At 38.9% G+C, this 16,756-nt stretch overlaps 1 protein-coding gene across 1 annotated transcript in view; it reads left to right on the top strand.

The window, feature by feature from the left end:
- Positions 1-14,299, top strand: part of PKHD1 (PKHD1 ciliary IPT domain containing fibrocystin/polyductin) — a 425,823-nt gene extending 411,524 nt beyond the window's left edge. The window contains exons 65-66 of the mRNA XM_067755820.1: positions 3,412-3,534; positions 13,617-14,299. Coding sequence (XP_067611921.1) covers positions 3,412-3,534; positions 13,617-14,077 — 584 coding nt within the window. The 3' untranslated portion in view covers positions 14,078-14,299. The remainder of the gene's footprint in view (positions 1-3,411; positions 3,535-13,616) is intronic.
- Positions 14,300-16,756: the final 2,457 nt, after the last annotated feature.

The following is a 16,756-nucleotide window of genomic DNA, read 5'->3' on the forward strand; positions in this document are numbered from 1 at the left end:
CATCATGTACAATATATTAACTATTCTTTTTCTTCCCCCAAAGAGACATTTTTATGAGCCTCTGTAACATATCAAACTACATGGAGCCAAATTACTCAACTCATACAGTAGAAACAAGGATTGTCTAATTCTAAATAAATAATAGCGATAATAATATCAGCTCTTATTTTTTGAATACTCACTATGGATAGGCTTCTAAGTACTTTAGAGATGTGAATTCATTCAGTTCTCACAACAACTCTGTGAAGTAGGTACTAAGTACTACATCTGTGTTTCAGGGGTGGAGCATGAAGCCCAGAAAGGCTAAGTGACTTGCCCAAGGTTTCACCACCAGGATCAAAGTTTGGTTCTCTCCATATCTGACTCTTTGAAACACTGTGCCCTACAGCCCATGTGACCCTCCAAAAGGAGAGTTCAATAAAGGGGGAATGTCCTCTGCTTTTTCAGAAGAAGGAAGAGAGTGCTTGGTGTGGTTTTTTTTGTTGTTGTTGTTTTCACTAGGAGCATAGAAATTGTGTTTTTAGGCATTTTCCCAGAAGCTGATCTTTTTCTTTCTTTCTTTTTTTTGGGGGGGAGGGCAGTGGGTGGAGACATGGATGAAACACTTTGATATTAGGAGATACTAGGAAACCAAAGTGATAAGGAAGAGTGAGAATAAAAGAGGTGAAATGAGGAGAGGCAAAGAGAGAAAGTGAAAAATTAAGAAAGGAAAGAGGAGGTAGCCTGGTGCCACCACTAGACAGCTCGCTATGCTTGGATTTCTGAGAGATGCTGAGGGATGGAAGCTCCACTAGATGCTCTTTAGTTTGAACCAAGCTTCAGCCTGGTCTCTCCCTCCCTCCCTGGCATCATCAGGCTTCACAGACTTAAAGAAAACTGAAGGATCCCTTGTCTTTCTCAGGAAGAATGGGATCTCATCCTGGTTTGTTGCCTGTGATTTGTTGCATCACGGGTTTTGGTCTTTGTTTTAAAATCTAAAAATCTGTGTGTGCGCGTGTGTGTGTGTGTACGTGTGTATATGTGAATAGTGCTTTCTGGTTTGAAAGTAAAGACCTTTCATAATTTTTAATCTCATGGTTTGTGAAGTAGGTGATTTAATTCTCATCCTCCATTTTATAGCTAAACCTCCCAGCCATGGAGGGACTGTCCTCTAAGCTTGCTCACCCCATCTCTTCTCTTTTGTTCACCCAACTCTAGAGGACGCTTCTTCCTGCAGTTACTAAAATTATCAGTTATCTCAGTGTCCTCTTTTTGCTTTTTCAACCTTTCAATATCTTTGGACACATTTCCCTGTATTTAATTTCCATATTTTCTTGACTGGACACAGACTTCTAACTTTCTTTTAAAAAATATAAAGAGATTAGGAGGAACTTCATGAAAAAATACATAGTAATCAGTTCTGTATGAGTAATTTCTATTTCCCTCTTTATATCTTTCTGTATTTTTCATATTGCTGTAATTAGCATTTATTACTTTAGAATCAGAGAGGATACTGTTCCCCATCTTCCTCCTAGAAAGTGATTCTCTGATCCAGTTGTACAGACTAGAGCAGCACTTTACAAAATTTTGATCTCGGGACCTCATCACACTTTCAGTAATTATCAAAATCCCCAAAGAGCTTTTGTCACTGTGTGTTCTATCTATCAGTATTTCCAAATTAGAAGTTAAGAGAGAACATGTAAAGCTTATTTATTAATTTATTTTAAAATACAAATAAGACATGCATTATATGTTAATATAACATATTTTTAATTTAAAAACTATGTTTTAAAAATATATAGTGAAAAGAATGACATTTTTTATAAACCTCTTTAATGTCTGCCTGAAAAAAGTCAGCTGGACTCTCTTAGCAGCTTCTGCATTCAGTCTGTTGCAATGTATTGTTTTGGCTGAAGTATATGAAGAAAATCTAGCCTCACTCAGCTACATAGTAGAAAAAGGAAGAATATTAATAACCTTTACAGATATTGTAGACATTCTTCTTTGATACTGCACCCAAACTGGACAAAAGGAAGTTACTTAAAGGTACATCTCAATGTACTTTTTGTGTTCTGTTACATGAAAATGCACCAGTCTACCTTATACTTTGAATAGAGATTTTGTGCATGCAAAAACAAACATTATGCTTTGGCCATTTAGGAAATGTTGTTTCACTGAGTTATGCAGGTCTACAAAATGCTGATATATTTCCTTCTATAATTTTTTTTAAAAATCACGTTAATAGCAACAGAATTAGAAATCTGTGAAGCTTACAGTAGTTGATAAAATTTTTCTAAAGTTCTAAAATTTCCCATGTGAGCTTGACGTTTCTTTGAAGTTACAGGCTCACTTCATTTACTTAAAAAAAAAATCTCCCCAGTACCAAAGTATGAATAACCATAATTTGTCTTTCAATCATTCTTTCAAGTTCTTTCAACGTAAAATGGTGTCCTGTGAAAAAAATCAACTAGTTCAGCTCAAAACTCAATCACAAAAGTGCCTTTCCTTGAGAAAATCATCATATGTCTTGGCATGGCATTATCTGACATCATATTACAATTTATTTTTTTTTCTTCTGCCATCCAAACTAGAATAAAAGCTCTATAAGGGCAGACCTGGTCTTTCATACTTATCATTGGCTTTCCAGTGCCTAGAACAATGCCTGGCATGAAGAATGTAAAGGTATTTTTATTAATATAGTTAATGAATAAATGAATAGGAGAGAAGGCATCACTCTAGTCAAGAGCAGACTGAAGATATAAAGTCTTCAATCAAAAGCACACAGCTGTGTGAGCTCTGTGGATTGCACCAATGCCAATTTCCTAGTTTTGATGTCATATTGCAGTTATACAAGTTGTTGGAAGTAGAGAGAAGGCTGGGTGAAGGTGCATGGGTCATCCCTGTACATTTCGTTTGACACTTTCTGTGAATCTATAATTATTTCAAAATAAAATGTTTTTAAAAAGTATTAGTAACATTGCAGCTCTGGTCAACAGAAAGATAACACGAACCACCAAAGTGAGACACATAGTGTCATTTTCTAGCAGCCATTTAACTTTAAATATCAAGATAATACTTCAACATGTAATGGATATAAAAATATTAGATATCTTACATTTTTGAAAAATCAGGTGTGTATTTTACACTTACAGGACATCTCTTTTTGAACTAGTCACTTTTCACATGTTCAGTAACCACATGTGGTGGCAACTATATTGGATGGTAGTTTTATACCTCAATGTTGTGATCAGTATATGGGATTTTATTTCATTATTCCTTAAGCTCTGAGACTATTAAATGCATTCTACTGCATGTATATCACAATAATTTTGGGGGAGCGGAGAAGGGAAATATCCTAACACTTAGGGCCCATGTATAATAAAAATGTCACTTTATTCTAAAAAAAGCCAATGTATTTTTTCATTAATACAGAAATAAAAATTGAAGAGATTTCTGAATCCCAGACTAATGATCAAAAGAATCATAGCCACGTCTCACCCAAACGCCAAGAATCACAAGTAGAGACTGAAAAGGAAGGCACCATGATGGCAGAAGGTAAGCTTGGACAATGGGATGATTCCCACAAGAGAAACAAACCCATTGTGTGTGAACTGTAGCCTCCCGCTGGCTGCCAGTTTCTGAATCAGTTTAGTTTATAGCCCCTTCTTTAGCCTTTGTTACTTCTTCTCAAGGAAATTACACCCCAGCATAAGAACACACAAGTCCAGCTGATTCACTCAGCTACTAACCAGTTATCCAAGTTGATATTTATATATATTTTTTCTTACTAGAAGGTTATGGATTTAACATTTGAATTCGTTATATAGAGGAAAGAAAAACCAGAGTATAGGCATATAATCTTTCCCTTAGCTAGTGCAAAGCTGCCAGTTTGGCAACATAATTGAATCTGGGAAAGAAGAGAATGGAGTTTCCAAATACTAACTATGCAAAATAGATTGAATGCAGAACCCTCAAGAAACAAGTCAGCTTTGTTAAGCTCTGCTTTGTCGTTTCGTTGTACTTTTTGCAAAAGGTATTATTTGCCTCCGTTGTGCATGATACCAGATGATTTTGCTTGTTATATTGTTAAATTGTCATTAGAGTTGCTGCCAAGCAGAGAAAAGATAAGCATTTATTGCAGACCAATGTTTTGTCCTTCTGAGGACACAGAAATTACAAAAACGATGGGCAGAATACAAGATGCATTTGCCAAGTACAAGTATGGTGTATGAAAAACATGAAACTTCCATGGATCTGAAATATTTTGAAACATATGCTCTAAACAGGAGAATATTCCTTTTTTTCCCCTAAATGATAGCCAATTATCATGATATTTTCTGCTCGAAAAGGAATCCAAATCTTACCAGTTCTGAGTGGATGTTTCACCAAACCATAGCAGTCCGAAGTTGTTCTGCCCCTAATGAGTTTAAAGAACTCTGGTGACTGTGTGTATCTGTGTATCAGTTTGTTTGCCTGTTTGGATTTTTTCCCACAGAGTAAATGAGGGTTTTTTTGTTTTTTTTTTTTAAGTTTCCCATCAAATTAGCCATCCATACTCCATTCACCTCCTGGACCTGCATCAAAAAGTAGTAGGGAATGTGAGTGGGTGGGGGTGTGAAGGATGAAGATAGAGAGAAGGGGGCAGGAAATCTTTCTAGATTCCATCTAAGACCACTTTGACTTTGGTTTCCAGAAGCTTCTTGTCCATATTATGGCATGCACATTCAGGACAGGTGTTTGAAAATGGTCCTCAGAACCCAGCTCTGTGAAGAAGGGCATATTCAACTGCATTTTTCAGCAAACAGCAGGAGTGATGCTAATCTTTCCCCTAATCTAATATGGCCATTTACATGAATCTCAGTTTCCCGGCTTAAATTAACTACATTACACAGTCCACAATGCCTGGATGTTTTATTAAGGGACATTTTTTATGTGGGAGCTTATTAATAAATTATCAGGAATGAAACAAGGGACAGGGCTCCTGTGAAAGAGTTTAGATTGAAGAGATGGAAGAATGAAAGAGGCCATTTTATTAGGACATCCAAGTTAGAAATAGAAAGATGTGTGATCCAAATCCTCCCCTGGGGATCAGAGCGGATTTGTTTTCTTATCTTCTAAGCTTTGTCCGAATCTTAAGAACATTGTTTCCAAGGGAAGTAATGAGGCATCTCTTGCTTTTCTTTGGAGATTATTACCAGCTACAAAACATCTAATTATCGTTAGCTTTAAATAAATTAGGTTTTATTTTATTATTACCATGGCACTCTAGTTTCCTTTTCCTTCTGTGTTTTTAAACTTGTGGCATTTGCTGATCAAGCAATTGGCCGTCTCTCTCATAAGCACTCTGCAAACACACAGCATCACCATCACATATTTAGCTGGTGGAATCAAGCATTTTGACCGTCCAGTAGATTCAGACTGTAAATTCATCACGTTACGGCTTTTAGCAAAAATTGTATGTATGCAACAGGGAAGGGAGTAAAGCATGTATCCCTTGTGTTTTACGTTTACCGGGGTTTTTGACATAGGGAGCATCTGAGCTAGCTTTTAAAATTCACATCTGCTTTTGTCACTTTGCTACTCAGAAGATTTAATGAATTACCAGCCTCAGTTAGAGAGGCAGGAGAATGTGACAGTTAAGAGCGTGAAACTCGGGTGTCAGCAAGACTGGGTTTAATCCTGATTCCCTTGTTGACTTACTTCGTGGCCTCCAGCAGGTCCACAGTCCTCTCTGTGCCTTTCGGTTTCCTCATCAGGAAGATTGTCCTAAGAATTCTGCCCACACTCAGATGTTGTGATGCTGATTGAGTTAATGTCACTCTAGAGTGCGGAAAGATTCCTGGCGTATTGTATGTGCTGTGTATGTGTTACTTATTGTTGGTCTTTCTCGTTACTTAGGACTCAACGCCCTCCAAGACCTGACTCCACCGTGTCTTCCTCCTCCTACTCTGGGTTTCATCTTCTTGCCCCGTCCTCACACTCACCTGTTAAAACCTCCTCAAGCTTTTCAACACCAGCTGCTATGCCCTTTTTTTTCATAAAATCTTCTCTAATCCTCCCCACCTCAATGAAAATGAATATTTTCCTCTTTGGGGTTCCAAAAATACTGAAATCATACCTCCATAGTAGCACTTAATGTTTTTTGGAATTTGTCACATAAAGATAGCTCTCTGTTCCCACAGGCCAATGGTTCTTAACTAGGGGCAATTTTGTCTCCCAAGTAGGGTGACCAAGTCATCCTGGCTTTCCTAGAACTTTCATAGTTTTAAAAATGAAAGCCTTGTGTCTCAGTAGCTCCCTCAGTCTCAGACAAATTGGGACATTTGGTCATCATACCTCCAGCGGATCCTTACATTGTCTGGAGACATTTTTGTTGTCACAGCTTGGGGGTGGGGGATGCTCCTAGCATCTAGTGAGAAGAGATCACCCCCACCACAAAAATGATCTGGCTCAAGATGTCAGTAATTCCAAGGTTGAGAAATCCTGGCAGAAGCGATTACTCGTCTTTGTAACATTTAGGTGAGAGATTGCTGGAATCACAATGAATGAACTTAAATTTTATCTTCCAATACATATTAAAGAAGTATTTATTTCCTGAATTTTTTTGTACCTTATAAGATCCTCTCTGTATAGTTACAAAGAGATGATATTTGGCTACCTATCTTTATGAATTTCTAATATGATTGGGACACAAGAATAATAATATTGGGGGGAAAATGAAAGAACAATTCCAGGCAATAAACAATTAAGTGTAAAGCAGTCACAACAAACAATATGTATTTGAAGAATCTGAAGAGGGGAGAGAATGCCAAAGCAGAGAAAGAATGCCATTATCCTAAGCTACATGTTTAGTGCTTCCAGCTCCCAAATCATATCACACGGTTTCAAATCCCATTTGCTAAGGGCTTAATTGTGTACTTTGCACAAACTCAGGTTCACAGAAGAGCAGGGAAGCAGCCCTGCTTTGCTCTGCTGAAGCTCAGTTTTGTACCATTCCTTCTCACCTGTTCCCTTATTCCCCTTATTTGGTTAATATCCCCCAAATCTCCCAGGCTAGACACCTCAGAGTTACCTTTAACTGCTAGTCTCCCGCTACCACCCTGCCCCTTTGCTTGCTAGGTTTTATCAATTCCACCTCTGTTGTGTCTTGGTTTTCATCTCCCACCCACTCCATTTCCCAGATATATCTTCAGTTCAGCCTCAGTTAACACACTCCTTATAGATGTTCTTCCTTCACTCCTTCTCTTTTCCCACCAGGACAGTATTCCCTGTACACAGAGAATAAGACTCTCGGTTTCAAGATACCCTTCTATAATGTACCCACAGATCTCAAGTTTCCATTCTTTCCAATCCCAGATCAAATACTTTTTCTCTTTTTTTCAAAATCTTTTATCTAGAAGGAATAGTCGCCTTCTGTCCACTTTTGTGACACCTCCCTTTTATTCATTTAACACCTTTTATATGTAATTATTTGTTTTTATCTTGTCCAGATTCTTCTGTTTAAGTTCTGTACCTCTTCTAATCCCAGCAGCACATTTACCAGAGGGTGTTAGGACATGAGACCATTGATCACCATTGCTGAGTAAATGGTGAAGGTAGAGGTGAAATGAGCCTTTCTCCTTTCCCTCTCCCCTTTCCAGAGACCCCTAGATTCCAGCAGTTCCTACAACTGCTGACAAAAAAAGAACGGCTACTCATCTCATCTGAAAGAGATGGAGAAATTTTATCCTGGTTCATAAGATTAACAACAGGACAATGGCCACACATCTTTTGGGTCCTAACAATGGGCAAAAAGCAACAACTTCCTTCCAGGCGATGCTGTCTGCTGGCCACCTGAGTTTCCTCTCCCAGTTTCCTGGGGACTGCCTTTGTCTTTGCAGGACAGCTACTGCTGGAGATCTCAGTGCTACCTTCTCCAAATCGTACCCTGATCTGTGTCTGGCTACTGGTCACTATTGTGTGTGTGTATGTGAAATACATGCCCCGAATATTGGGAATGAAAGACTGACGTGTGAAAAGGGGCTCCATACCATGCAAGCGTGACCATAAACTTTAACTTAGTGGATTTCTTATCTCTACCACGTTTGAATTCTACTGACTGTATATGCTGTGTGTTGTGAATGTAAAATAAAAAAGACTGTCAATTTACCTTTTTGTAAGTACAAATCTATAGGAATGACAGGGAGAGGAGAGGAGAGGGCTTGCCTCAAGATGTCTGGAAACAGTGAAGAGCAAAACAGTTTAGAACAAGAAATTGTCCCAAGTTCCCAAGGAAGTAAAACTATATTTGGAAGTTATTAATAAATAGCATGTCCATTCCATATAATAAAAAGGTATGAACATCTCCTAATTTAAAGACATAAATAAAATCTATCACTTACTCCTTAAGGAAACTTTAAAATGAAATAACCAGGAATAAATAAGATGCCTGGTAAACAAGATGGAGAGTTCCAATGCTACTTGCAACCGAGATCCAATATCACCTTTAACAACGGAATATTAGAAGAATTCCTGCTTAAATGAGGATAAAACACAGAGCTCATTCTTACCATAATTTTATAACATATATTTTGGAATAGGAAGAAACAAAGTCAGATATAAAACAAAATTTAGAGGACAATTTTGGAGAAGATATATGATGATTTACAGATGATTATTTAATGGTAACTTAAAGATTCAACCACTAACTGCTATAATTTATAAATAACTTGAGTAACTTACTCAAATATAATGTCAGTCTATGCAAAAATCATATTGTATAAGCCAATGGTATACAGTTAGGAAAGACAAAGAAATACACGTTAGTGACAAAGAATATGCTGCCTTGGAGAAAAAAATCTAAACAAGAGATATATGGGACTTATATAAAAAATAAACTATATTTTATTGAATAGTTTAAAGAGAAGACTTGAATACATAGGGAATTACAACATGTTTCTAATTAGGTTGACTAATATTGCAAAGACCTCAGTTATTTCTATATTAGCTTTGGTTTAACACAGTTCCAATTATTTTATACAGGAGTAGAACAGCATAAGATGATTCTAAAATTCTTCAGAAACTATAGATCAATACTAGAAAACTAATTTTTTACAGGAAATTGTTTTTTTTGGCAGTGGGAAAAGGTAGCTCAACCAGAGAGATAATATTTATGTCACTCTTCTTCAGACAATGTGATACTGACACAAGAATATATAAGCACATTATGAGAAATAATCTCAATTAGGTATAAATATAGATATTAGATATAGAAATGTAACATGTGATGGAGATAATAAAAATAAAGGAAAACACAAGCATTAGTCTATAAATGGGGCTATAAATTTGACTATTTAGAACATTTATTAATCTAGATTCACACTTCAAAAAATACACCAAAGTGAACTGTGGATAGATTAATGAGTTAAATTAGGTTTACTAAAACATAGCCATTGCTAGAGTATTACAAACATAATAAAGTGGAGATTACTTATGATATGTGGGATCAAAGGCATTTTTTTCTTTACCTTCTAAAAATTTTCATACTTCCTGATTCGCCATGCATTGCTTATTAAAAATAAATAATAATTTTTCATTTAAAGGAACTAATAATCTAGAAAGGACACTAGTGATAGTATTTATAATATTTATCCATTAATATTAATTAATACTTACCAATTAATAATGAATAATTTAATGTTTTTTATTAATTATGTATATGTCTTCTTCAGTATGTGGGCAGGACTGTGCCCTTATTGACAAATGAGAAACCGAAGTGGAGCCCATTCTTTGTGCGGGCTGATCAGCCATCCATCTTGCTGCTTTAGATCCTATTTAGGCTTCAAAACAGAGGTCATTATACTGGGTCTTTTGTACTGAATCCAGGTCATCCAACACTAAACGCAGCACATGGAGACTATGCTATGAAAATATAAAGGGTGGGCGTGGGGTGGGGAGAGGAGAGATTCATTGTTAATTATCCCATTGCAAAAGAAACCAATAAGTGAAATAAGTCAGAGAAAGGCAAATACTGTCTTTGATATCACCAATACTGTGATATCACTTATATGTGGAATCTAAAAGATGCAACAAACTAGTGAATGAAACAAAAAGGAAGCAGGAAAAAAAATAAAAAGAAGCCAATGACTACTACCCACACAAATTTTAAAAATCGTAGCTCAGCATATTTCTTGCCCAAGGAAGTTCTGGAAGCCAAAAGAGATCAAGGTTACCTGGAAAAGTTTCGCTGACTGTGGATGAACCTGGATGGACCCAAAACCATGGAGTCTTCCTGTTCATAGAGAAAGGATCTGTGTTCCCATATTTTACCCCATTCTTCCTGAAACTTGATCAAACCCACAAACGGGACTCTGAGCTAACGTGGAGGAGCAATGTGAAATGCTATCTTTCCATTTTAATGGGGACTCACCAATGAGGTGGAGGTGGAAAGGAGGCATGCCGTTTCATATGATTTGATACTCACTATTCTTCCTTCCCTAAAACCCAGATATTCAGCTGAATGCCTTAGGACACATATCTGCTATAAATTCATTTTATTTTATCTCATTTGTCTGAGATCTAAGCTTCCTGTGGAGGTCCAAGATCAAAGGATCGGATTCCTTCTGATGTCGGTGCTGACATATAATGTGTGCTGACTTAGTTCTGTCTATAACCTCACAGTGGGAAGTGGCCAGCCCCCCTCTGCACCTTTACTCAGTGCACTCTCATTTCAGCGGGGGAGTCTGTCAGCTATGTTGCTGATTGGAGCTGCCATGTAAATAATTCATGGGAGATTTTTAAATGGTTTTGGGCCTGCAGAGGAAAGCTACACTTGCGTTAGTCTTTTATGAATAGACGCAGACCTGAAGAACAAGGGAGAATAGATTTCCAAAGACGGTCTCTCAAAACCAGGATAACAATACCTTCAATGGATTGAAAATAGGTGACTTGCAGTGTTTGATTCCCCTTACATGAGATGGTATTGGTTGTACCAAGGGATAAAAATTCAAAGCCCTTTTTCCTTCTTAAACTTTGCTTCTATATGACAATTGATTATTCTTGTTATTTGGTTATTTGCTGATCTTGATAAACTATATCCTTGTCTTCTGGTGGGAGCAGTAATTAGAGATGACACCAAGCTCAATACTTGGCATAGGATTGGGCTTAACAGAGGGACAAGGTTAACGGCAAAAAAAGTTCCTTCCCTGAAGGAACTCAAAGTCCTAAGAGGAAGATGAGACTATCATACAAGGAAAGGTGTCCAGTAACAGAAAGAGTTGCCCAAGTCAAATGAGAAACTCCAGCCAACAAGTATTGAGGCACAAATCAATGTAGTTTGAGCTGTCAAGGAACAGTTCTGGAAGGATTTGAAGATCCCATCAGTGAGACTAGGATAACCTGAAAGCTCTAAGCAAGAGAATTATCCCATAGTTAGAGGACCATGGCAGATACATGCTGGGCAAAAGGACTGTGGAAGAAGAGAGAGAAGATATGGATAATGTGGGCTTCGTAGAATACTAATTGACACATCATCAAAACTATATAAACAACGTGATTACGTTATCTTGTTTTACTGCTCCAAATTAACAGTGTGTTATATATATTTTATAGAGAGAGAGAGTACTCAGATTTATATTATGTTGCTATTACCTTCTTTCTTCCTCACCTCAGCTCCCATTCATTGTTAGATTAAATTGAGGTGGGAAATTGTTACCCTTTGCCTCAATACTGTCTCTTATACCACGTTATAGACATGATGACTGTCTCCGAACACAAGCCAAGATGGGTCTCAGTAAACTAAGAGAGGAGCATAATACACAGGTTCATAAATTACCATCTACCTTGTATTTAAAACTATACGCGTACAGAAAGTTCACTGTCAGTCGCTGTTAGACTGAGGAACAGGTCCTGAGAGCAGGGGAGGGGATTGAGGAGAGACGGGGTCAGGAGGGTGGTGCACAAGCGCACACACACTTCATTTCTCGTCAAACTTGTTTTTATATATTGCAGTAGACAGTACGTGTTTTTATTAAAATGACCAAACCGAATCATCAGATAGTATTTCCTTAATGTTGAAATTATAGTACAAAACATTCTGAGAACCAGGATATAAACATGCGTGAGAGCAGACTGTGACTACCAAAGCATTCCGAGTACAAACTATTGTTAGAGAAATCGCAAGCAACCTCACGGGCTAAGACTCACATCTTCTCTAATAACTCGGGTCCCATCAAGAATTAAGCAGGACTTTGCCATGCTTTAAGCTGCAAGGACTGTGTCAGCTTGCAGCTGGTTCCCGACAGTTCGCATTGTGCCTTTGGTGGTGAGATATGAGATAAGCAGGGATGGGAAATGTCATGCCCTACTCTCATGCATGTATCCAGCCAGACTTTCTTCTTAACTCCCCACTGCCATCTTAACTTTACACAGTATATTGTGTGGTTCTCACAGTACAGACTCGGGAGCCACAAATCTTGACCTCTGTAATGTAAGTAAGATCTGCCATTCCTTTATATGTTGTCTTGAGAAGTTACTTAATCTCTCTGTATCTCAATGGCCTCCCTTCTAAGAGGGAGATAATAATAGCACTTACTTCACAGAGTGCTGGTAAGGATTAAATTATGTGTATATATATATATATATATATATATATATATATATACATAAATTGGTGGCCAGCATGTGATAATTGCTATATAAGTGTTACTTTAAATGATTATCTTTTCTCTCTTTAAAGAACAAGAACACATACTGGAATGTAAAAGGATGAGTATCATTAACATAGGATAATTTTGAATTTCCTTTAATTTGTTTAAAAACAATAATTTGGGCTTCCCTGGTGGCGCAGTGGTTGAGAGTCCGCCTGCCGATGCAGGGGACACGGGTTCGTGCCCCGGTCCGGGAAGATCCCACATGCCGTGGAGCAATTAGGCCCGTGAGCCACAACTACTGAGCCTGCGCATCTGGAGCCTGTGCTCCGCAACAAGAGAGGCCGCGATAGTGAGAGGCCCACGCGCCGCGATGAAGAGTGGCCCCCGCTTGCCACAACTAGAGAAAGCCCTCACACAGAAATGAAGACCCAACACAGCCAAAAATAAATAAAATAAAAATAAATAAATAAGAAGACCCCAAGATCACTATTAAAAAAAATTATATATACACACTCATATGGATATGTGTTTTTTATATATTTATCTCTGCATATGTTTATATTTTTGTAAAATCAAAAATATTTAAATGATGAATTTGGCTTAAAAGCCAAAAGTATTAATAAGACTTGTTTTTAGAGCTCACATTTCTAAATACAAGTGTGAGTTAACCCACTTGGTAAGGTCTGACTCTGGCCTAATTTTCATATTTAAGCTGCCATGCTTACAATGAAAAATCCTGATTGACTTATTAACATCATAAAAGTTATGATGTTATTATCAACTTTGTGTTAGACAGTTAATATTAATTATCAGTTGGGCTTAGGATATCGTGTTTTTCTTTTTTTTTCGAAAAAGTATTTATTCCCAAAGATATTTGGAAATCGATAAGGTGATATAACTCAATCTTTAATTAGCTGGAGATATCTTTTCAGGAACGCTAAATGTGCAAAATGTGCGATCAGCTGATTGAGGACCAGGTCTATTTCTCCTCCTCCTTTTCTCTCACAGATTTGAGGATGAAGGTCATGCTGGGCAAGCTGAACCAGCTCCCCCATCAGTCACGGAATGGTGTGTCCAGGAGGAAGGTGAGCCGCCGTGCAGTCCAAGAGGAAGGTGGCAGCCGAGAAGAGGCCGAGGCCGCTGTGCCTGCTCCCGGTACTACCAGTGTCGCATCACACGGGAACACGTGTGCTTTGGGCTCTCCTGCTCAGCAGCTGTACCTGCAGGAGACTGGGAGCTGGAAGGAGGCCCAGGAGCAGGTGCTCCGATACCAGCTGTCGGGCCAAGATCAGCTGCTGCTGCCCTGCCCAGACCTCAGACGAGAGACGCAGCGATTGCAGGGCCGGAGTCGCCTGGGCAAGGAGCATGGTAGCCTGGGGCTGCCCCAGGAGAAGCCAGCCTCCTGCAGTGCCGCCGAGGCATCCTGCCTCCATTCAGTGCGTCCAGAGGCCGTTCAGGGGCAGCTGTGATCAAGGAGTAGTGAGGGCATTTGAAAGTCATAATGTTCAAAATATATCTGGATCATGATGAGTAGGGGAGATGAGGCCTGAGGAGTCTGGACACTAAGAAGGGAGAATATGGACTCTGAATTCTCTGTCTTCAACTTTAAAACGGAAGACAGTCATATAAATGAATGTACATTGAAATGGTATCTGATACATCTTTTGTATTTATCACGAATCCTAGTCCAATGTCAGGCAAATAATAGGTTCCCAAATACTAGATAATTTTTTACTTGTTTTTAGCTTAAGCTGCTTATCTTTCTGATTTCCCAATTTTAATAACGGTGTAATGCTGATTTATACCAGTAGGGGGTGGTATTAAGCTTCCTCTAGGATGATCACCCACAGAGCTTTGGGCTTCTCTTATAGAAGGGATCATGAGAAGAAAGTTTGGTCTGCTACAGCTATTTCTGCAGTGTTAAAGCAAAACATTTCTTTTTCCTATGGGAATATTTGAAGGACAGGAGAAGACCCCGCTCCCTGGTCTGTCAGCCTTACCTTCCAACCACCAGGCAACCACCTGGTTTTTCACAAGATGATTTTATTTCATGGCTTGAATTCAATCATTATTAGGAGCCCACAGTTGAGCAAACATACCAAGCTTGCACCTCATGAGTACTGACACATGGAAATTGAGATTCTCTTGGGCTTTGCTGAGATTTTAGTTAAGGACAAAATATAAAAATAGCAAGTTTGGGTATGGAAATTGTCCATGGACCACAGTTATATTTTTCAATAGTTCTTTCTGTTAATAACTGAGTCACATTTACCAGTGGAAAAAAACTGTATTGGGAGACTAGAGGTGACCAAGTGGCCAAGTGGATTATCAGCTAACTTAATTTTAGAGAACTAACTGCTTTTTGGAGAAGATAGTGCATGGGAGAGATTACATCATATGCAGCCTCTCTAGGCTGTGTGCTAGGGCTTCAGGTGGAGACCAGAGCAGAGGGTTCGCTATGCTGATAAGTTGAGTAAGGCTATGAAAGGCAGTTTCACCCAATTCACACATTTGCAGAGGGCCCATCTGTGTCCAAACTAATTGATACTTTAAGCAGCCTGTGCCCTTGCCTGTGGATCCAGAAGGTCTTATGCACCAAGGGAGTAAAGCCAAGACTGCAAAGGGGAAGAAAATATCTAGAAAGAACTTGCTCTGAGCTTTTCCCTAAATCGAAACCAGGATTTTCCAATCTCTGAAAGATGAAGGGGCTGTCCTCTGTTTGAATTGGAGCAGAGGAAGGAAACACACTCTTCCATGGCAGAATTTAAACAACGATGTCCTGGAATTAGCCCCGGAGGAGGTATTAATGGCAGAAAGTCATCATCTGAGGGCGTCAGCGGGAAGGTATGTCTCACTCTACCATGAGCTGGCAGGGAAGTTCTCAGCCCCTGTGGCCATTCTTTAGGTTTCTCGCAGACATCTCAGATCTTAAAGCTGCCCCTGGAAGGAGGTAAGCGGTCTTCTCTGTGACACTCTGTTGGATTCTCTGGGTCCTCAGAGAGCTGTGATCTTTCACTACAAAAACATTTCAGAAGTTAAGGCTTTTGAGGAGTAGAAAACTGCCCACTAAGGGTTTGTCTGTACATTCTCCCTTTCACCACCTCCAATTCCAGCCCAGGTGTCTTTCCTGAGCTCTATATTGTTTATCTAGCTGCCTACTGAGAACTTCCACTAGGTTATCCCACAGCCACTACAATGTTAACAGGGCCTAAAACCTGCTTCTCCTTAGGCTTGCCCTCATACAGTGCATGGCATGACCACATTCAGACTAGAAATCTAGAAGTCACCCACAACTTCTTCTTCTATCTAACCCTTCCCCAAAAGTCAGCTACCAGCTCTTATTTCTACATCTTCTTTACCCTTCTCCCAGTCTCTACTATCTTCTTATCCATCCTCCATGTGCTAAACACTGATCTTTTTTGAAGGCAAGTTTGATCCTATGCCTCTGGCTGGGAGCAACCATAATCGACCTATTAATTTTACCCTAGCAAAACCTAGGATCCCTGGGCCCAGAATGGACTCTTTGGGCCTGAACGGCAGCCAGAAATACCCAGAGTAACTTGCAGGGCTCTTTCATGTGTCATGGGATTTCAGAGTCTAGCCAGAATCCCCAGCCCATAGTTAAGGCAGTTCTTTTTTTCATTCTCCAAAAATGGGAGAATTGGGTAAATTCTGTAAGCAAAGAGAAGAGTTCTTGGTTCCTTTTTGTCTGGAGATGAGCTGATTAAATAAAGCCCCACTGTAGGTCAACCCTAAAGTTAGACCATTAACATAGGGAACCCAGTAAGTGTTTCCCAGCAGTAACAAGCCTTACCCTTTATTCAAATAAGTAATTTTAAAATGTCTTGTTGCTGTGTAATTTCAAAGGACCTCTTCTTGCCTCCCATTTCTGATTTTCTGTGTGTGATGGACTCCTTTCCTCCAAGATACTGAACAAACTAAAATTCTAGACAGTTCAAAATTATTTGTAAATATTTATGGATGTTAAAGCTGAGAGGGATGATGGGAGCTAGGGTAGTTTCCACCATCTCTTGAGTTTTGGGGAGTGTGTTCAGGGAAGGTACCAGACTCTGACAGAGCTTCGTGTGTCTCTCAGAGTGAGAGCCTGGGCCAATCTGACCAAGGTTGTGTCCTGAAGCAAACTTGCC

This window comes from Pseudorca crassidens, chromosome 10 (assembly GCF_039906515.1).
Source record: "Pseudorca crassidens isolate mPseCra1 chromosome 10, mPseCra1.hap1, whole genome shotgun sequence".
Taxonomy (NCBI): domain Eukaryota; kingdom Metazoa; phylum Chordata; class Mammalia; order Artiodactyla; family Delphinidae; genus Pseudorca; species Pseudorca crassidens.